Source organism: Molothrus ater, chromosome 4 (assembly GCF_012460135.2).
Source record: "Molothrus ater isolate BHLD 08-10-18 breed brown headed cowbird chromosome 4, BPBGC_Mater_1.1, whole genome shotgun sequence".
In the NCBI taxonomy this organism is placed as follows: Eukaryota; Metazoa; Chordata; class Aves; order Passeriformes; family Icteridae; genus Molothrus; species Molothrus ater.
Genome location: NC_050481.2, coordinates 23459324 through 23480229, shown reverse-complemented (window position 1 = coordinate 23480229; position 20906 = coordinate 23459324). Strand labels below are relative to the sequence as shown.

Here is a 20906-nt window from a genome sequence, read left to right as displayed (position 1 = left end):
CCGCTCCTTCAGGCTGCGAGGGCAGCGCTGGAGCTGCGGACTGCGGCACCATCTAGTGATGCCTGCGGGCTTGCACAGCTCCCTCCCGCCTGAAACACCAGGGAATCCTGCCTCAGGATGCCAGAGATCTCTGGCAACACCTAAACTACAAATACTGTTACAAGGACTAGAGTATCACCTAGTTTTAGGTGGCTTTTCCCCTGGCATGCCGTGTAACACTGAGCTAAGCACATCTGCATCACATTTGGATGGATATCTAATGAATTACAGAGGGTTTACAGGGCACAACAGAGTGGTATTTACTGGAGAAAGCAAGATGCAATGGGAAGGGTCAACCACATTTCCACATGGATTTTTCTGTAAATTCAGAGTTTTCAGTTTAAAAAAAAAAAAAATCTGGACAAACCCCCAGGCTTTCTCTCTTCCCTGTTGAAGTTGTCAGCTCTCAGTCTCTGCTCATATGGCAACAAGGAGAATTTCTACTGGTCCTCTTTAAGAACCTTTTGAAAGGCCTTCAGTGGGGACACCAGCCTTTCTCTAGGTCTCCTCATCAGCTGTGAGACTTTGGTTCCACTGCAGAAACCCAGGTGGGAGGTGCTGCCACATGTCACCGACCATGAAGGTGGGCTACAGCTGAGAGGAGGCCTGTCTTGTTAGTAACAACAAGTTACTCCACCGTGAATTTCACTGTAGGTTCCTCATCTCATCCCAGTCAGCTCCCTTAGTGGTCCCTTGCCTTTCTTGCCTGCCCTTCTGCTTCCATGCTGGCACAAACCAGAAGGGAAACATTGCAGTGCTCAGCCCTCAGAGGACTGATATCTCCCATAAAGCTGGGCACATCTTTTCTTTCTTGCTGCCCATCTTCAGGAGGAGATGGTTTTGGGACTTTGTCCCCTTTTTTCAGTCTGTTATATTTTTTTTCCTTTAGAGGAAAATTAATCAAGGTATCCAAAGACCATTTTAGGGTCTATAATATCAAAATCAGGCCAAAAAAATTCTAGGAGAGTTGGAAGACAGTTGTAATTTAAAAATCTTCTTTCTTGATAAGACACTACAGAACTGCCACTGAATGACAGGCTCAAAGTTGAAACCAAGTGTTGAGACTGACCAGAAATTTTTCTCCCATTGCTTTCACCCACTGGCAGATATTCAAGGTCAAAACCAGATTACTTACTTTGAAAAGAAAACATTACCTTTCGTCTGTGCTCCTTAAGCAGTGATCTGAGTTTTGGTGATCTCTTCAGTGCCACATTGCTGTAACAATAGCAGTGAGGGACACACTAAAGACCATAGAAAAGGCAGAAGACGACGGAGATCATCAGGTTGGAGAGACCCAAGGATAAAACAGGGGACTTTTCCTGAAGAGAGCTGGCTGGAGAAACAGGTGTCCATTTCCAAATGAGGTCAGCTCGTGCCCTCAGCTCCCAGGCAGGAGTTGGGTCACAACCATGGAGTGCAGAGCAAGGTACAACCCCTAGATAGAGGATGGCTTAGCTCCAGCCAGCCCAGGGGCATTTCACTGGAGTTCAGCCCTTGCCAGGGAAGGAAACATAACCTGCAAGTTCATGCTGAGGCAAGAAACCTTGCCTGGGGCTAAGGGTTATGTCAGGGAACCAACAGGAGACCCCCAGCCCCTGGAGTGGTGCTTGGAGGAGCAGCCCAGGAATGCATACACTTTGTAGGGACCAGCACTGCTTAGAAAAGACAGGGTTTGGTGGTTGTTTTTTTAATCAGAAGTGGCAAATAGGAGTCACTCAGGATCTGTGCTGTAAGTTACTAAGCTCTTAGTTTAACTTCAATTGCATTGCCTGTCTCTATAGATTGTTGTGTAAAATAGGGACAATTCTTGCCTGAATTGTCAGAGCATTTCCAGGGTTTGCTGGCTAATGCTTGAAAAAAGGCACAGAAACCTTTGAATGAGAATTCTGTGACAAAGAATTTGGGATACTAGAATTAAAACAGAGCGAGAAAGAGCAGATTTGTGTAAAAAAAACCACCACAAACATGTCTCCAGTTCTGCCATGGGGAGTAGGGAAGCCATTCACCTAAAAATGAACTTAAAGGCTATTGGTAACTTCATGGGGATTTTATTTTTTTCTTTTGAATTTGAGGGCAGAGAAGATGGGAAGGGATGAGAGCAGAAGTGAGGTACTCTCCATTTTTCCTGCTACTTTGCTAAAACTGAGGTTGACATTGAGCTCCCAGAGATTAAGCACCTACTCACATTCCAATTTTTATTAAAATTATCCAAAGACGTCTCACCTGCAGAGTTAAGTTGCTGAGTGACATCTATATATGAGCTGATAGCTGCACTCTGCAGTGACTCAGGGCACTGTCACCATCCCTGCCCCTGCCATCCCCACCAAGGGACCATCACTTCCCTTCCAACGTTTTGCCATAACTCTGCTTTGGCTGTTTTTGATGGAAATGAACCCAGCCATAAACCTCATCTGTCCCTCAGCTGCAGCACAGCCTGTGCTGCACATGACAGCAGCTTGAGCACTCTGACCTCAACAGGGCTAAGGAGACCAACAGGGCTCCTTTGGTCAGCCCTGGGGCAAGGGACAGGTTCAGCTGCCTGGCTTGAGGCAGGGTGCACTGCTGCAGGTCTGGTGCTCCCAGCCAAGGGGGACGTGCAGAGAGCTCAGTTTCCTAAGGTTAAAAATACAACCTGGGCAAGGCAAGGATCTATCCTTTTAGATCTACCTTTCCTACATATAACTTATATTATACATATATACACTTGTATACAAGAATGGTGGTAAAGCAATTTATGTCAGCATGGCTAAGCTTTAAAAACAAACAGAAGACAACCACCAAACCAAAATCTGGAACCTAGCATTTCAGCTCCTTCAGAGCATTAGCAAAGCCTGAATAAGGCAGCTGAATTAAGACATGAGCTCACTCTCTCCCCATACAGGCCATGAGGAAGTGAAGCCATCCCTCACACAAGCCAAGTCACCTTTTGGGGGCAGGATCTTCTGCTGCCCTGCAAGGTACTGCAGAGCCATGCACTTCTGCTTGGCTACCTGGTTCTGTTAAAAAACAACTTGGCACAAAGCAGGTTCTTAACATGTTTTCAGCTTAGTGGGTTTTATCCTGGTTTTCTGCTGGGAAAAAAAAATAGCTGATTTTCTGCCAGGCTGCAAGGAACTAGTCAAAGATAAGGATGACCTGACTGCAGGTTTAAGGGAAAATGATTTCTCAGGTTGCCAACCCACTGGGGTTCTCTAGATAAGGCAGCTTGTCCCAGGAACACCTTCCTGAGGTGGGGGGGCAGCACTAGCTGGTGGTACAAAGGGCAGGGCCTCCTCTATTGATCCAGCTTGAAATCATTAACTCAGCACAGGCAGAGGCACTCAGGTACCCAGCCCCTGCCATCTCTGTGCCACACTCTTACATCCCCCTTGCAGCCCGAGGGCAGGCTCAGGCACCACTCCTGTTCCCTGTCCATACCATGAACTGCTCACAGGCAGCCTAGAGGAGGAGCAAGCCAAGCCTGCCCCTTGCCTGGGCACTGCCAGCCCCACCACTGCAGCCCCCAAGGCTACATCCTGTGGCAGCACTGCACCCTGCTCTTTGCTGCTTGGGTAACAACCACATAGCTCACAAACCCACATTTCCACTGTCACCTGCATTACCTCTGAAACTCAAATTTAAATTCCACAGCTTTCATCAAGCTGCACTTCTTGTCTGGTGGCAGAGAATATTGCCCTTCATGCCCATTGGGCCCATCCTTCCAAATCACAAACAGGTTCAGCATTGCATTTGAACCTTGTCCATTTGTGTGCAGCCCCCACCTTGTGCCCTGACCTTACAAAAGTGGGCAGAGAAATGAAAACAATATGCTGAAAAGGAAAAAGAACATATTTCTGGAGCCACTGTCCCTATCTGCAGTCAAGTCTGGCATCTCTGTACTGACTCCCCCAGGCTCACCTGCCTGGCTTGAGGTCCTGAGGAGCTCTGTCGATGACACTGGCAGTGCTCCTGCCTCTAATTAAAAATGGCTTCCACAGCCATTAATAAGTGGAAGATAGAAGCTGAAGGTTCCTTAATAAAGTTTATTTAATCATAACTATGCTTAGGAAAATACACTTGTAAAGGTTAATATAATGCAATTTAGTTTAACTTTATACTACATTTTGAACAAAAGACTTCTTATACATGATTTAGGTAAAAACAGGAAGTATGATCTGGCTCGTTTTACATCTATTACAAATGCAGAAAAGACTGTCATGCACTACAGTAGAGAGCATGAAAAAAATTACCTTTGGTTTAATTCAGAGAATACAAGTATTGCACTGTAAAAGCATCAAACATGGTGCAACTAAACATCATAAACATGTTTCCATGCCAGCTTACAAAAGTTTGTTAGCTAGTGTAATTTTAGAGAGGGGAAAATATATGTACACATAAAACAATTTCTTTAGCTATTTGGATTCTGTTAATATCATATCCACGTCACATATCTATACAACTGACATTCAAGAAAACTCTTGAATTTGATTTAATACCTTTCAGCTACATTAAATCAGTTGAAATCAATGACTTTACTGAATCTTAACTGGCCTGTCAGCTGTTAAACATTCTTCTTTAAATGACTGAAGTTCCAGCCTAGCTCATCAAAACCCAGAAACAACAATTGCAAACCATGGATTTTAGGTGCCTAGCTAGCCATTTCTTGACCATTTTTTGGGGCAGTTAGTTTGAATGTATAGATTCATACAGAAAAAGCCCAAAACACAAGACTCAACCAAGGGCTGGCAGTGTAGGGGTATATCAGCATGCTAATCCTTCCAACCACGTATTGGAGGTTGAACACAAATACAGGTATTATTGCCAAAAAACACAAACATGCTAGCATTGGCAAAACCAACACAAAATAATTTAACAATATTGAAAAAGACCAAAAAAAAAAAAAAAAAAGGCATTGTTTAAAGGGAGACACAGCAATGTAAGACCACCACATATGGTGGGCTATGTGACCCACACTCCCCCTCAAATACTCATATTAGCAGTGCCTAACATTTGAGATAAACATAATGCATTACATCCTTGCCTTTTTACTGTAACATAATCCCAAACTCTGCAGAGAATTCCAACACAGTTCTGCACCGAGATTAGCTAGTTCAGGATGTTCTTGATGGGTCTCAGACAGAAAAATTCAACTTTTCTTCTTCTTAATATGTTAATAATTTATTTTCAGTTTCTCGTCTTGTGGTAGGAAACTCCGCCAAAGAGGAGCCAACTGTTGTCTTTGAAGAGTTCTTGTCAGATCAAGGATTGAAACCTTGACCACTTCACAGAAATGTGCAGCACAGTATTTCAAAGAATCACCTTTGCTTTTGTCTCACAGAGAGAACTTTAAAGTCAGTTAATAGCATCGTTTTCATAAAAAAAAATAACAGGAAAAAATCATCAGGCCAGTCCACGAGTTTACTTGAACATAGCTAAAGTCCTTGAAGTCTCTCACAAAATGGCAAAGGCTCTTCGCAAGGATAGGAAGGGAGCTTTAAACCTCTACACAGCACTGGAATTCCCAGCATCTGCTCACATCACTCACAAATGGTGGCAACATTTATATATAAAGAAACACTATTATGAAAAAAAAAATACATCTAAAACTATTACAACTGGTAGTTTAGGAAAACAATTCAGCTAGGTTTGTTTTCTTAATGTTTAACATAAATATAGTTGCAACTTGATCTTGAGTTGACAATGATTGTCACAGCCAAGGTAAAGATTGAACACTATCTATGCAAACAGAAACTCACTATACATTATACAACTTATTTCTGCCATGAGGGATGCCTTCCCTCTCAAATCTTTGGCCTCCTATTACCAATCTCTCCCAAAAGCAGAAGCAATGTAGCATTGCTGCTCTCAATTCATTCACAGCAGTGGGTTTGTTTGGAGGGGAAGATGCTGTGGGGACAACACAGTGAGGAATGGGGTTTATTCCAGAGCTTACACAGAGAGAGTTATTTGCAATAAAGCGCTCTGACAAATGCTGTCTGAGCTCTTCAACTCCACTCCCCAAGTAACACCTGTCTCCAAATTTGCTTCTTTGGAGCTGTCCTCAACTGCTCCCACTGGAAAGGCAGCTAATGACAGTCAGAAGAGTGCACAGATGGGTCCTGGAGGGTTTTGCCTCTTCCCTGCTGGTTTGGATTTTGTTTACATGTTGCCGCTGGTTGGCTACAAGCAGTCAGGTATGCAATCTCTCTTGCATTTGTGTGTACTGGAAATTAAATCTGTTTAGAATTAAAAACTCCTTGTATGACATGCAGACCTGAGATGACAATCTGATAGCTTGCATGTTTCTCTCTGCATGGAAGCAGGATGGTTTTATTAAATGCAACTTGAATTAATATGGAGCAGAAATTCCTACAGATTTTAAATGCCAGGTTTGTTGCTTACCAGTTGATTCATCTTTATTTTATTTGCTGGGTTTTTTGTGTATGAGATGTTAGATTATATCACTGCTACTATTTTATTTTTTTAAAGCTCATGAAATTTGACTGCTGTCCACCACAAAAATGAAATTGGAAGGGAAAAAAAAATTCCAGACTTGCAGAATCTGCAGACTGTTTCCACTGAGAGAGATTCTTTTCCTGTCTGGTGATCTCAAATTATAAATCAGAATTTATTACTCTGCATGTGTATTCAAAGTATCAGAAGTGGCATTTCCATGACAGAATAAATCCTGTAAAAGTGTTTTGGAACTGCATTGATATTGTTTTGCTCAAGGACTCTACAATTCTAAACACAGTAAAAAATACATAGCCAAGCAGTTCATCATTTCAGCAACTTCATGCACAGTTAATCACACCCCAGGAAAACAAGAAAAATCTGCAGTAAGGAGCATCACGGAAAACTGCCGCAGAAAACTGTCCCACTGTAAGCAACAAGTCTGAACATCTCCATATAAAAAAACTTACACATACAAAACCAAACATGCATATATAAAGTGTACATATACTGCACAAGCACTATTCCTAGAAGATTAAACTGCATAGGTAAAAATCAAAAACAAGTGCAACATTTTAAGCCCTTAAAGCACAATCAAAAAACAAAAAGCAGGAATTAAAAATAACAAACTTGCTCCCCCACAACAAAGCCAATTACAGATCAGTGATTAAGATATTAATCAAGACAGAGGTTCTCCAATCAAAAGTTGGAAGGACAGCTCTCAAATTTTGGCTCATCATTCACGCTTAGGGGACCTGAAATGTACGTTCATAATTGTAATTAGCTTAAACAGTTCTGTTCATCACTAGCCAACTTTGATTTCTTTTACAAAGTGCTCTTTATGTAATAGAAGCTATCTTCCTGGTAGAAAAACCATCAAGTAGTTTAACACTTTGAACATCAAGATACATTGAAAAGAACTAAAATAAAAAAAGGGAAAGGGAAAAAGGGAGAAAAAGAGAGTTGGCTGCTAGAACAAAAAGCAACTTTTGCCAGTGGCTCTATAAACATCCAACTTGTATATTGTTAGCTCCAGTCTTGTTCCTAAAACTCAGTTTATAAAAGAGCTGCATAAGCTAATAGACTAGAAGCTTACAGTGACTTTATAGGACACAACCTCATACACCCTACCTGCTTTCTCTAATTAAGAGATCCAATAGTTAATGAGTTCACCATGACACATAAAGTTGTCAAAAATATTTTCAACTTAAAAAAAAAAAACCTAAATCAAAAAAGAAACCAATGCAGACACTAAAGCAAACCGTGCTTAAAAAAAAATCTACAGTATTTTTACATAAGCTGTGTAAGATCTTACAAAAGAAGATTCCCCAAACCACAGCTATTTCTACTCCTGCCCTTTTGCTGCCTTCTCAAGATAATACACATTAACTAAGTGCCTGTTGAGGTGCTTGCTGTATTCACCTTCCTTTTTAAATGAGCGGTCACAAAAAATGCACACATAGTTTTCCCTGGCCACCGCGGTGTCCGGAGCTCCTTGTGACATCTTTGGGCTTGCTTCCTCTTGTACAGAGCGAGCACCATTTAACCCCGAGTCGTCGCTCCCTTCGGATATGTTGTCACTGATGTCACTGCCTTCGTGGCTGTGGATGCCCTCATCCTCCTCCATTTCCTGAGATTCATTCACAGCTGTGTTATCCCGAGGTAAGGACAGAGCCACTTTAGGGCTTTGTGTACACCCTGCTGCGGGCACAGGCGCTGGCACAGCATCTCCTGTTGACTCTGTCGCTGGCAGGCATGTCTTGGTCAGGTCCATCAGGCTGGAGTTAGTCTCAGTTTCTGCCACAGTTTCCTCTGGCTCCTTCTCAGGTGCCAGATCTGGTACCACATCCATGAGCACATCCACGCTTTTTTCAGAAGACACTGCATGGGAAGATTCCTCAGAGCAAGCATCTTCCCCTTTGTCCGCCTGTCTCTCCTCCTCTTTTGCACCACCAGTGTCTTCACTCTCTCCTACTGCCGCAGGCATTTCTTGGTCCTCTACCTCACCTTCAGTGTTGGCATCCTGAGCTGGCAGACAAAGCTGCCCTGGACCTTGGATGCAGCTTCCTTTGGGATCAGTGCCCTCCCCACTGAGAGCATGACCGCCGTTGTTGTTTAATGCCACTGTGTCAGTGGGATCCTGCTCCTTCCGGTCACTGTCCTCAGTATCCAGCTTCACACCTCCATCTTCTTTAGTGACAGGATACTCATCTGGCATCTCCTCTTCCTCAATCTTCTCCTGATCAGGTTTACTGCTTTTTTTACTGTGCTTAATTTTCAGAGCTTTCTTTTTTCTGTTTTTCTTGAGGCAAGAATTTTGCTTTTTAGGCTCTTCCTCTGGTGCAACACCACTTTTTTGAGCTTCCTTACAGTCTCTGGGTTTAGCTTCCACTTTCTTTTTCTTTTTTGTTACTACTGAGGTATCATTTGCAGGCTCTTGCTTTGAGGAAGTTGCCTCAGTCTCTGCCTTTCTTTTGACCTTCTTTGTTTTACATGTTTTCTCAGTACTTTTCTCAGTTTTAATATCCACCTCCTTGTTTTCTGAAGCAGATTTCCGACTTCTGGTTGTCACCTGGCCTGCAGAAACATTGCTCGCTGACTTCTTTTCCTTTGCCGAATTATCTTTTTTCTCCACCTTCACGATTTTCTCCGTTTTCTTTGCAGCTGAATCCCCTTTTGTTGGTTCCTTCTCCACTTTGTCATTACCGCTCTCAGAAAAGTCAGCTTCGCTCTTTTTAGTCCGTAGCTTCACCTTCGAGACATCCATGGTGATGTCAGAACAATCGGGATGCCTGGACTTGATGTGATACTGCAGGTTGCATTTTTTAGACGCTGCATAATCACAGACAGGGCAGAGAAACTGGCGTGGGTTGATGTGGAGCTCCACGTGCTTTTTGAAGTTGCTGCGGTCAGCGGTTTTGTAGTTACAGTGCGGGCAGATCAGAGGCTTCGGCCCGTTGTGCACCTGCCTCGCGTGACGAGTCACTTCGTGCTGGTTTGAGGCCACATAGCTGCACTGGTCACATTTGAATGGCTTTTCACCTAAGGGAGGAAGGATGGAAGGGAATGATGGTGATTATTAAGCACAGTGGTTGTGGAGCACTTACTTCCCACTAATACAGATATAGAAATATAAAACTTTAAAGGATAAAAAAAAAATATCCATGCGCCTTTAAAATTAAGCAAAGTCAACATAAGAAATCCACGAGTCACAAACACATTCACAAGACACTAAGAACAAAATACAAAAAAAAAAGAGAGAAGGAGTGAGGGCTGGGAGGAAGGGGATCCAAAACCAAACAAGCAGTAACAACGTCACAGGTTCTGGCTAGGCATACATACCGGCAGAGATCTCTCTACAGTAATATTAGCAAATGGAATCCATACCCAACTGGTCCATTGAATGCATTGTAGAAAAATGGAAATGCAACATTTGATGAATAGCGGTTTCACACAAACGTTTCAAAAAAGTCCAACTTTATACAGATTTAGCATACTTCATGTTTGCATTGAAAAGGAAATGAGGGAAAAGAAGCTAGCAAAACCTAAGAACATGAAAGGGGTGTCCAGATGATCTTTACCTCTGAAAAAATTCTGTTCATTGTTTTGGTGCCTCAAACACACATAGTGCTTTGGCTGCAGGCTACTCTTGGCAAGGCAACCAATTGCAGTCCACAGCCATCACGTTACTATTAAAATCTGCATTTACATTAGTGTAATGACTCCTACAGAAGTGTTCATGAAATGTTCTGCTTAGTGCAGGCCACTGCAGCAGAAGCAGCTTTCACCTTACACATCAAAGCAAATAGGAAAAACACTTCTAGTGCAACAACTCAAGTCCAGAAATACTTTGGGAGCATCTGTGTATATGCAAATTTAGCTGAGGAACTTGGGATGCTCCTGAGCTCTGAACCAGCATCTCAAAACTGATCTGCAGAACTAATGCTTGATACTTCTTCAGTATGTTGAAAATCCACTCCAGTCCCTTGTGCTCACGATACAATAGTGCTTGTCCCACCCCTGCAAGCCACTGCCCATACTCAAGCATGCTGTGTGGCATGGCTCAGGAGACCAGCCAGCCTGCACTGAAGATGTGGTGCCTGTTTGTGTGTGTTAACCACAAGATCTGCAACACCCTTACAAACTCTAGAAAAGACTGTGCTGCCTCTCTGGCAAGAAGCAGGGGGACAATTGTTTAAGAGTCCAGATTGTCTCATGTCTGTCTGCAGCATCTATTTATTATTTAAAGAAGAGCTACTTTGATTCCCTCCCTCTCCACTTTACTTCCTTCTTTTTTCCTCCCACTTCCTGGTGACATTTTCTACAAGTTTAAGCTTGATGTGTTTATTGCTCATCCTTCCTCCAAGTACAGAGCCTTTATCACCTACACTTCAAAGAACAGTTCTGTGCTGCCTTTGGGAGGACAAGTACAGCCTCTCTCACATACACATGAACAAGCTGTTCTAAGTGCACAGAGTGCTCAGAGGCAGCTGCAACTGGGTAACTCAAAGACAGCACATGAAGAGCTTGTGTCCATGGCCTCTACTAAATCCTGGGGCTTTACTGTGCGAGTGAAAAGGATATGTACCAAGATGGCTAAAACCAGCTCTGAATTAGGCTCTAAACCACTGCCATTTGCTGTCTAACATGGAAAGAAAGCTACAGCACCCATGGGCCTTAAACAACCAGCCTGTCAACTGCAGGAGTCCAGAAATTGCTATAGAAAAGGTGCAGCTGCCTGGGCAATGCAACAAAACATACAATAGGATTTAGGAGAGCTATTAAGACAAGACCCCTGATAGCAAAAGTCATGCCTTCCCTCAGAGACTTCTGAGGCACGGGCCACAGGCAGATCCCATTCCTTACCTCCTGGGGAGTTGAGACATCCTTGCACAGAACAAGGGCAGAGCAACATGTTCTTGAAATGGTTTCCAGGTTTGGTATTGACCAAACCATTTGCAAATTTGGTGGTTCATTTGCAAACCAGAGGCTCAACCAAATATTTTTTGTTTCTGAAAGCAGAATACTACATTCACAAAATCCTCACACCAAAATATTGACATGTCATTTTAAAGCTGGCTATTTTCAATGGGCCCAAGCCCCTCTCTACTACAGTTAAAATTGCCTGTCTCCTGGTTTCAATTAAAAGCCTCATCAATTGAAATTGAGACAATTTTTGCTCAGGAGACTTCAACTCTTGTTTCTCAGCATTATGAATTCACCTAGGGCTGGTCAATTCAATTTTACAAAAACAAATCAAAAGCACAGGCTCCCTTATGAGAGTCATAAAGGACAACTATGCTTGTGTCTATGGTGTTACAACTCCCAAAAATGCTGTTAATTCATTCAAAAAGAGATTTGCAAGAGCATGAGAGCAAATGTTTGCAACACCACAGCTCACAACCAGTAATGGGAAATAAAGGCTAGTGAAAGTTGCTACTTTGGCTTTTAGTGCCACAAGACTGAGTCACTTGTGAACATCCTCTGAGTTTGCTTTTTCCTCCTGTGTCTCCTTTCCATAAGCAGACACTAATTTACATCACTGTGTCATACTGAAAAAAAGCTAAGGGTTCCCTCAGAACCCCTGGATGAGATGCAATCCTAGGCATCACAGAGGAAATTCTCAGCTACTCAAAATGTTCCCAGTTTCACTGATTTGAACTCAGCTATGACAGCAGACAGTATACAAGAATTTGTTCCTATATCATCACGATGTTGGATTTATTACTAGATTACTACGACTACTAGAGCAGCCCTATGAATATCAGAATAGATCTTGAAAAGTAAAAGAAAGAAGATATATTTCCATTATCAGTTTTATTCATGACACTTAGCATTCTTTAGCAAGACAACCTTCTCCATTTAAAAACGAGCTAAAGCCCAGGCCTTACTGGCTAAGATGGCATCTCACACAGAACTGGGCAGACTGCTTTAGGTGGCCCTTCTGGAGGCAGGGTGTGGCCAGATGAGCTCCAGAAGTCCCCTCTGACTGCAGGATGCTGTGATACTGTGAGGCACCCCCTTTCCTCAGCCACGCTGCTGCCACTCCATACCAACCTGAGTGGGTGCGCATGTGCCTGGTTAAATGGGTCTTCTGAGAGCTGGAGTAGGGACACATCGCACACTGATAGGGTCGCTCCCCTGCAAAACAAACAGCAAAGGAGTTACTGAAACAGCAGATTCCCAAACCTGGTTACCAAGCCACACAGGGGAGGCTGGCACAGATCCTCACACAGTACTTGAGAGCATGTTATCTCTCAACAAAGGGACAGTGAGAAGCAAATGCCCGAGCCAGACCACTGCAACGTGTCATGCCTTATTAATGAGGGTAGTAAAAGGGCAGGATATGACAGAGGCACATCCTAATGTCCACCTCGGGCCAACTGTAACCTCAGCCAAAAGATTATCAGGACAGACAACTCCAGGAAGCCTTAAGCCACCAGACCTGACTTCCCTACAGCATCTTCTCCCAACATTCAGAAGATGCACAAAAGATCCTGTAAGAAACAAGGTATGTTCTTGCTTTGCTTAAGCACACCTTACCTCACACCTCCATATTTAATTTGGATTAAGATGGAATACAACCATCCATTCAACCTGGACTTGCATTTACCAGAACACAAGTGCAGATAGAGCAGGTCTTTGCTTCCAAAGTTTTACTGGCAGAGTGAAAATAGTTTGCAGCATGGAAAAGCATGATGCCCTGATCAGTGCAATTATGCTGCTAGCAAAAGCTTAAGTGTAGCATAAACACTTATTTCAAAAGACTCAAACCCCCCTGCCTGAAGAGTTATTGGTTCTGGAGAACTAATGGAAACTAAATGGCCATAAATTATATCTCCACTGAGGACAGTCAGCTTGCAATTGTAGCTAAAAATTGTATCAGTACAATGATACTTGAAAATCTTTTTCAAGTGAAGACAAGCTCCAAACAAAGGCAAACAGTTTTATAATTAACATGTTAGGCAGGTCTGGATAAGCACCAGGGTGTCTGCCCCAAACTGCTAGCACACTGAATTCCGTACAAACACTTTTTAGTCTTGGGTGGACATCCACAAGAGAAGAGAGGAGTGAAGCTGAAAAGGGAAAAAGACAGTTTCTCAGTCCTAGTATTTATTCAAATCATAGCCAGAATTACACTACAGCATTTTGATAAATTTGCTACATATGAGGTATACAACCAAGGTGCTCTCTAAATCACAGAGACCTGGACATCCACAAAAGCCCTGCACACAGGGTATGTGTACACTTTCAGAGGCACAGCTCTATCTGCAGCAGCAAAGATCTGCATCTGCCAGTATGCGATGTGAGGCTCCACTGCTGGCCTGTGCCAAAAGAGCAGTAGAAGCAGCCTTTGTAATGCAGCTTAATTCCACATTTCTTCCTTCCATCAAACATTTAGACTATTGTTCTTGATTAGATCAGCAGTTTAAAGGTAAATTCACCCTAACAACCACAACTCCTCTCCCTTTCCAATTAAAACAAGGTAGGAGATTGGCGCAATACACACAATAAGATTAAGTCATGTTCAAGGGAGGGGTAGTCCTTTTGGTACAAAGAAATGGTTTTGATTTTAAATTACTCCTTACAATTAAAAAATATGTGGCCAAAGGTCCTGGAATATTCAGTCATATCTCTTCCCATTTACCTGAAATTTCATATCTGTAAAGTTACCTACAACATTAGGAATGTGAAACAGGCTTTCTTTCGTGGCCTTTTTTACATAGGGCACAGCCACAAAATATACTAGATTCGAGTATAATGACCACAACTAATTTAAAATGTGTTATTGCCACTTGAGAATTAAATGCATTGTACAGGCTGTTCTGTCAAATACTATTCCCCAAAGGATTTGTATTGTAATTTTACAAGCTGTTTCATTATATGCAAACAAGCCATTAAAAAAACCTCTCCAAAAGACACTTACAGAATAAGTCCCAATCTAGCCAAAGCTCAAGCAGGCACTTTATGCAAATGAACAGGCACACTGACATCGGCATACAAGTTTAAGACTATCTTGTTAAGGAAAGTTCCCAGTCTGACCATGCAGGAGACTCTCAAGAGTCACACTCCCGAGGCCAGACTGCTGGGACTGAAGCCCTTTCATGGTGGGTGGCTCCAGTGACCCAACAAGTGCCCCCGTGATTCTCTGCATGCCCCACTCACACAGGGTCAGACCAGGTTTCCTTACCAGCTTGACCCCAGGTTTTCCACAGCAGTCTCAGATGTCCCATTCCATAAAGCCACTTACTCATGGCACAGTAACACAGAAACACCTGGAACTGTTGCCTCCAAAAAGGACCCAAGAGTGGAACCCCTACACTTTTATACCCTCACAATCTACCTGCACACAAATCTCACTCTTCCTCCCCAGTCTTCTGGTCTTGCTGCTGAGCTTCTCCATGTCCACCTTGCTGGCCTCCCCAGTCTTCATCTGCTTTGTTATCCAAAAGGTTGGCAGTTCATGGCTCCTGCTGTGTCTCTCAGTGTCCATCCACCTGGCTGGCACCACCGGCACAGGGTTGTCAACCCATGGCCTCTGTGCCCTCACCCTGAGCAAAACCTGATCTCGAACTGCAGCTTGCACACTGAGCTACCTGCACCAAAGGTATTCCTCAGAAACCTCTTGATAAAGCCTTTTTTTTATAATGCCATTAGAAGTCCCATCTGCTGGAAACAAATCTGCTTACATCAAACTTCAAACAGAGTGGCAAGCAAGAAAGATCCCCTCTCACAACCAAAATTTAAATTAAAAAACAAAACAAACAAACAAACAACAAAAAAACCACACAAAAAAAAAAAAAAAACAAAAAAAAAAAAACCAAACCAAAAAAAAACAGTCCAAAACACAGAACATTGTGACTGACTGAAGCAGATGTCACTTATATAGCCCTTCAGATTATTTTCAATGAAGTTTTCTAGAAATCTCTTCTAACAAGCAAAATAAAGAAAAAAGAAAGAGAACAATGCTGCACTGTCTTGCCCGTAGCACAGCTCCAGAATCAGCAGGTAAATCAAGTCAAAACTTGGTATAAAAGATCTAACGAGCACAAACGAGCCCAGGTAGATCTGTCCCTGACACAAAGAGTCTTTTCTGCCCAAGCAGCAGAGGAACAGATAGTCCTGAACACCTCCAGCCAGCCACTCCTGGGCAGCAGACAGGCCCCTCCAGATGTAGCTTTCCCAGGTGATAACCCTATGACCACCTGTAGGGTGGTTCTTCAAACACCCCTCTGCCCAAGGTCCCCAGCATTTGTCAGCAGCCTGTCCCACAAGCACTGTCACAAGCTGCAAGGTATCTTCAGCACGGGGCAGGTTCTGGGACACCTGCTTTTCAACATGAATGAAAGCAACAACAGGCAGGCAGATAACCTCTGCCCATCTTCCTGTGGTCCCCAAACATGCCAAGGATTGGTATTTTTCCCAATCATGCAAGGTGCTAGCATGCAGCCCCCTTCCCTGCTCCTGGCCATGTGCTCTGGTATTTGCATGTGTCATTAGTAAGGCAACTAAGTTCAGTAGCCAGCAGAAAACCAACCTGGGGAAGAGGAAAGGAGTATTTTTACTCCTTTACTCCATTTTAGTGAGCTGAATCAACTAGTCCCAGGATATAGGTAGAAAACTGAGACTGCCCTTCTCCAGCAGCAGCACATTTATCCTGTGAAACTCCACTCTGTACAGTCAGTGTTTCAGAAAATTGTATGGCTCCAACACAACAGAATCAAATTAACTGCAAAGAGGCATTTCCCCCACAAAAAAAGTCTGATGAGGAACAAAAAAACAGGAAAGAAAGGCTAAATAATTTTGGATACATGCTTTTCTATTAGCCATCAGAAAACCAAAGAAACAAATGATTCCAACTTTCTTGTTTAATATTCTGAATCCATAAAATAGGAAGAAAATGATGGATGGATGTAACCCATTTATTTTTCCCAACAAATATTTTTTTTAGTTTTTAATGAAAACTACAATCCAAAGCTATTTTAGTATCATTCAGCCAGTTTTTACTAAATTCAATACTGTTATGTAAACAGTCTGCAAATACTTTTGACTATAAAATAGCTGTGGGTGTTTTTTCAGGGTTTCTTTGGGTGAGGGTTGTATGGGGGGATTTTTTGTGCCTTCTGGTTTTGTGTTCTTTAAGGGAATAGACATTAGTATTGGCAGAGACTTTTAGCTTGGTGTATAAAATATACCTGCCAGGAGCTTATTAATTCTTCTAGTACTCTAGCTTAAACACTCTCCTCCACAAAACCAATGTTACTGGAAGCAAGGCACATTCCTAAATCATTCTACTACATATTTGGAAGTTTTTAATCAAGCAAGAATTGCCTGAAAGAACTTAACTATGTAGTTATGAAGTAGCAAAGAAACACCTACAAGGGTACACTAAAACATGCTGAAATCATAATCACTCATTCCAGCTTAATTACAGTAACTAAAAGAACCAGAAACCCTGACTGCACAACTGTCTTCAAAGGAGAAAAATAGGATCTGGATACGCTTGATTTTTTAAAAAGTTTAATACAGTTCATCGGTAAATTGGTCAAATGCAGTGATAACAGAGCACTTCCTCAGCAAACATGCTTCCATGGTTAGTTCCTGTAAAAGTCAACAAGCACTTTCAGAAATCGGAAAGGGGGACCCAATGTCATCTACAAACATAAGTAGAGATTAATTTAAAGTTGAGGCAAATGTAAACTAGACAAGAATCAAAGCACCGGCTCACATGTGGCCATGACTTCCCCACAAGATTCATTTAGGTTTTCTCCTACTATTTTGCCATTTTTACCTGGTCTCTTTCCTGTTAACTCCTACAAAACACACAAAGAAAATTAACTGAAGGATAAACAACACCATTTTCCTAATAACTCTCACAATAAACTTGGTTTACTTGTTTAGGAAAAAAATATTTAGACAGGACTGAGTTTGAAATTGATGGCATCCACTGAACAACAGCACGCAGCTATTTTTAGGAAAGAATAAAGTACTAAAATTCCCAGCAGACCCTACCAGCCCCAACAAAGCAGACACTAAAGCGAGCTGACAAACACAAACTCCTGCACACTTAAGCTCAAGCCCAGCCCCGAGGCCTCCGGAGTGCCCACCCTTTCCAGACAGCTGCAGACAACTGAACTGAAACCTCCAAACCATTCATGCCACTGCTGTGACAAAACATGACTTGAAAGGAGAAATTCCCCAGTGCTTTGCTCAGCCAGCACAGTCTACAGTAAAGGGGAACCAAGTCAGGTGAGCACGCTAGAAGATGGTTAGCAAGTGAGCCCTCTCCACAGAAAATCCCTGACACAGTGGAAATAAAAGCTTCTAAGAAGCAGCAAGGAAGCTCTGAATTGCCCTCTCACTGCCACAAAAGGGATCAGGAGGCCAAGTAACTGTACCCCATGGCCCAGACAGGTGAGATGGCTGCGATAACCCCCCCATCAAAAGGAGTTTTGGTTGGTCAGAACTCCCCATGTGCGAGGGTGGTGAGGCTCCCTGATGAAAAGCAAGGTATTTCCTAAGGCACCTGTGGTCCCAGCTCACAGGACGGCAGCAACACTGCAGTCCTCTGCTTCCACTTGCCATACACCAGGGAAAAAAGGGGCCTCACACTGTCTCTTCCAATTACAAACCAAGGTTAGAAGAAGTCAGGAAATCAGGCCAGACTCCCCAGAAGGCTTCTTATAGGGCAACAGAAGTGTGTGTCTACTTCTGGCTGCTGCAGTGATGCAGGGCCTAGAAAAAATGAAGCCTCTGAGCATGAAAAGGAATTAATTCACTGTTCAACTCTTATTCTGACTTCGTGGATGCTGGAGAACTCCTCTGCATGCATATATCGGCTGGCTCTTCTCTGTAATTACATTGTAGTCAAGTTTCAGCTCAGTCTAAAGGTACCATTTTCAAAATGACCTATGGGATTCAGGCACCTTTTGTCAATCTGCTTGCTTTGGTTTTAGACTACATCAGGTTTCAGTGTTGTGGACTCTGACAATTATCACAGGTACACTTCGTCATGTCTTCTTCAAAAAATTGGCTTAAAATTACTAAACAGAATGCCCTTCATCTCCTCTTGGGCACCTGACATTTCCTCAGTCCTCTAGGACTACAGTCTGGAGCTCAAAGCAAATTCCACTAGGCTATAACCTGGTAGCACCAGAGAAGAGAGCACAAAGCTTTATCAGATAGAACAAACTTTGCAAAAAGACTCTGCTTCCTTCATTTATCACATATTCTCAGTAGTCTTACAGCATTTCAGTCAAAAAAAGATTAAAAACTTACCTGTGTGAGTTCGAATATGTTGAATATAATTGTTCTTCCTGTCTGAAAAATAAGAGCACTCTGAGCAGGTATACACTTTCCTGGGAAAATGATTTCTTAGGTGTTTTTTCCAGTGATATTCACTGACAGTAGTGTATGTGCATATGGTACACTTGTAGACTCTCTCATTTTCCCCTGCTTTGTTGTGGTGCTTCAAGTGAGCCAGATAGTGATCATATCTGTTAGTGTTATAGCCACAGCGATCACAACGGATTGGGCCCTTAGAGAAATCCACCTCTTCTGCAGTGCAGGAATCAGACTCCTTCACCTGTGCTTGCTTTTCTGCATTTTCTTCCACGAAGAACTTCTTAGCACTGTGAACCCTGATATGATGCACAAACTCCTCTTCAGACTCTGCCTCATACTGGCAAGGCTTACAACGAAATGGTTTGCTCTTCAAGCTCTTACACTTGTCCTCTGTGCTTTCTGGAGTAGCCGGTGCTTCCAATGAGGCATCTTTGTCCACACTGGGAGTCTTAGGAGGGGAACAAGCAGCTGGACCTTGAGTTTCCACACTAGGAACCTCAAGGGAGCTTAATTCCACATTTTCAGGTGCCTCACGGTCACTCTCTGCAGTCTGGGTATCTTCCATACCCTCTCCATCACTATCTGAGAAGTTGCTGTCCCCCACCGTTGTCAGTTCTGCCATTTGTCTCTCTTCTCCAACCAGGTAATCACAGCAATTGCCACTAACTTCTCCCGTCAAGGCCACATTTGCCAACATAATAAGCTGAGGAGCTGCCAGCTCAGCTTTAGAAAGGTCCTGTAAGTCATACATGTCATTGGACAATGCCATGCCAATATTAGAACTGCCGGGAAAGAGGCTGTTCCCACCAGACTGTCCCAGCACTTGAGTTGCCATGGCAGTAATTCTGTCGGAAGAGAAAAGGAACACCTGTAAGCACCGGAGTGTGAAAAAGTCTCCTCTGCTGTGCACTGTCGAAGTAGCCCTCCAGGGAACATCAAAAAACTAAAGCTCTCTGCTGAGGTGCTGGGGCAGCGGGAAGCAGAACCCGGAGCTGGGGGTCTCGTTCTTTGCCTTAAGGAGTGGTTGGGCTCTTCCCTACGTGTGGTGCAGGATCCCACCGTGTGGAGGACGGGTGGGAGGCGCTGACAGCGGGGTCCCAGGGCCCAGGCGGGGCTCGGCACAGGTAAGTGACCCCGGGCCGGGCCCCGCGGCTGCCGCCACGCCAGACACCGGGGGATGGGGGGTGCAGGGCCAGCCGGTGAGCGCTGTGGCCGCGCTCCGCCGAGTGCCCCTGTCCGGCCGCCGCCCGCCCCAAGGGCCCCGCCGGGCCCAAGGCCGCCAACAAAAGGGGGCGGCCCGGCCCTGCGGCGACCTCCCCGCGGCCCGGCGCACATCCGCCGGGGGAGCCGGGCCGGGCCGTGCCCCCGCCACCCTCCCTCCTTCCCTCCCTCCCTGCCTGACAGGCATGCGGCCATTTTCTGCCTGCCCACACAAAGCGCCCTCCCCGCGCCGCCCCCGGCCCGCCCGCTGCCGCCGGCCGGTGGGGACGCCCGGCTTCCTGCTCCCCCCGCGGCGGGCAGGGCAGGGCAGCGGCGCCGGTGCGGGGGCGCGGGGCGGAGGAAGCGCCTCGGTACCGGCAAGGTCACAGCGGCCGCGCCCACCCGGTGCCCGTCCGCGGGAGGGGGAGCGAGCGGCGCCCCGGGCCTGCTCCTGGGCCCCGGGCCTGCGGCTGCGCCCGGCCCGGCCCGGCCGGCGACGGCTTCGCCTTCCGGCGGCGGCGCGGCCCGGCGAGCGCCCCCGCGGCCGGCGCGGCTCCTTAGCCGTGGTGCTGATCGCCCCGCGGCCGGCCCGCCTGGCCGCCCCCGCCCGCCCGCCGGCCGCAGATCAGCTCTGGACAGCGCCTCTCGCCCGGCTCCCGGCCCCCCCTGCCCGGCCCCGCCGGGCCCCGCCGCACTCACTCACCCACCGGCGGCGCGGGGCCGCCCGGCCGCGCGGCTGCTGCGGGGCGGGGCGGGGCGGGCGGGAGGCGCTGCTGGCGGCGGCGGCGGGCGGAGGCGCCCCCGCATTCCAGCACACAGCGCGCAGCGGCGGCGCCGCCCCGCCCGCCCCCGGCAGGAGGGGCCGGGCCCAGCGGGGTCACCCGGCAGCG

At 45.0% G+C, this 20906-nt stretch overlaps 1 protein-coding gene across 1 annotated transcript; it reads right to left on the bottom strand.

Annotated features, from left to right (window-relative positions):
* Nucleotides 1-4041: 4041 nt before the first annotated feature.
* REST (RE1 silencing transcription factor) lies at nucleotides 4042-20761 on the bottom strand. The gene is made up of 4 exons (XM_036382212.2): nucleotides 20720-20761; nucleotides 18751-19661; nucleotides 12529-12612; nucleotides 4042-9513 (listed from the first exon to the last, which is right to left on the bottom strand). Exons 2-4 carry the CDS (start codon nucleotides 19649-19651, stop codon nucleotides 7817-7819), a joined length of 2682 nt encoding a protein of 893 aa, XP_036238105.1. The 5' UTR covers nucleotides 19652-19661; nucleotides 20720-20761; the 3' UTR covers nucleotides 4042-7816.
* Between the last annotated feature and the right edge of the window lie 145 nt (nucleotides 20762-20906).

Coding starts and splice junctions, on each gene's coding strand:
- REST (XM_036382212.2), bottom strand. CDS start 19,651: ATGGCAACTCAAGTGCTGGGACAGTCTGGTGGGAACAGCCTCTTTCCC. Junction 12,613..18,750: donor ACATATTCGAACTCACACAG/GTAAGTTTTTAA, acceptor TTTGTTTTGCAG/GGGAGCGACCCTATCAGTGT. Junction 9,514..12,528: donor GCACATGCGCACCCACTCAG/GTTGGTATGGAG, acceptor TTCCTCCCTTAG/GTGAAAAGCCATTCAAATGT.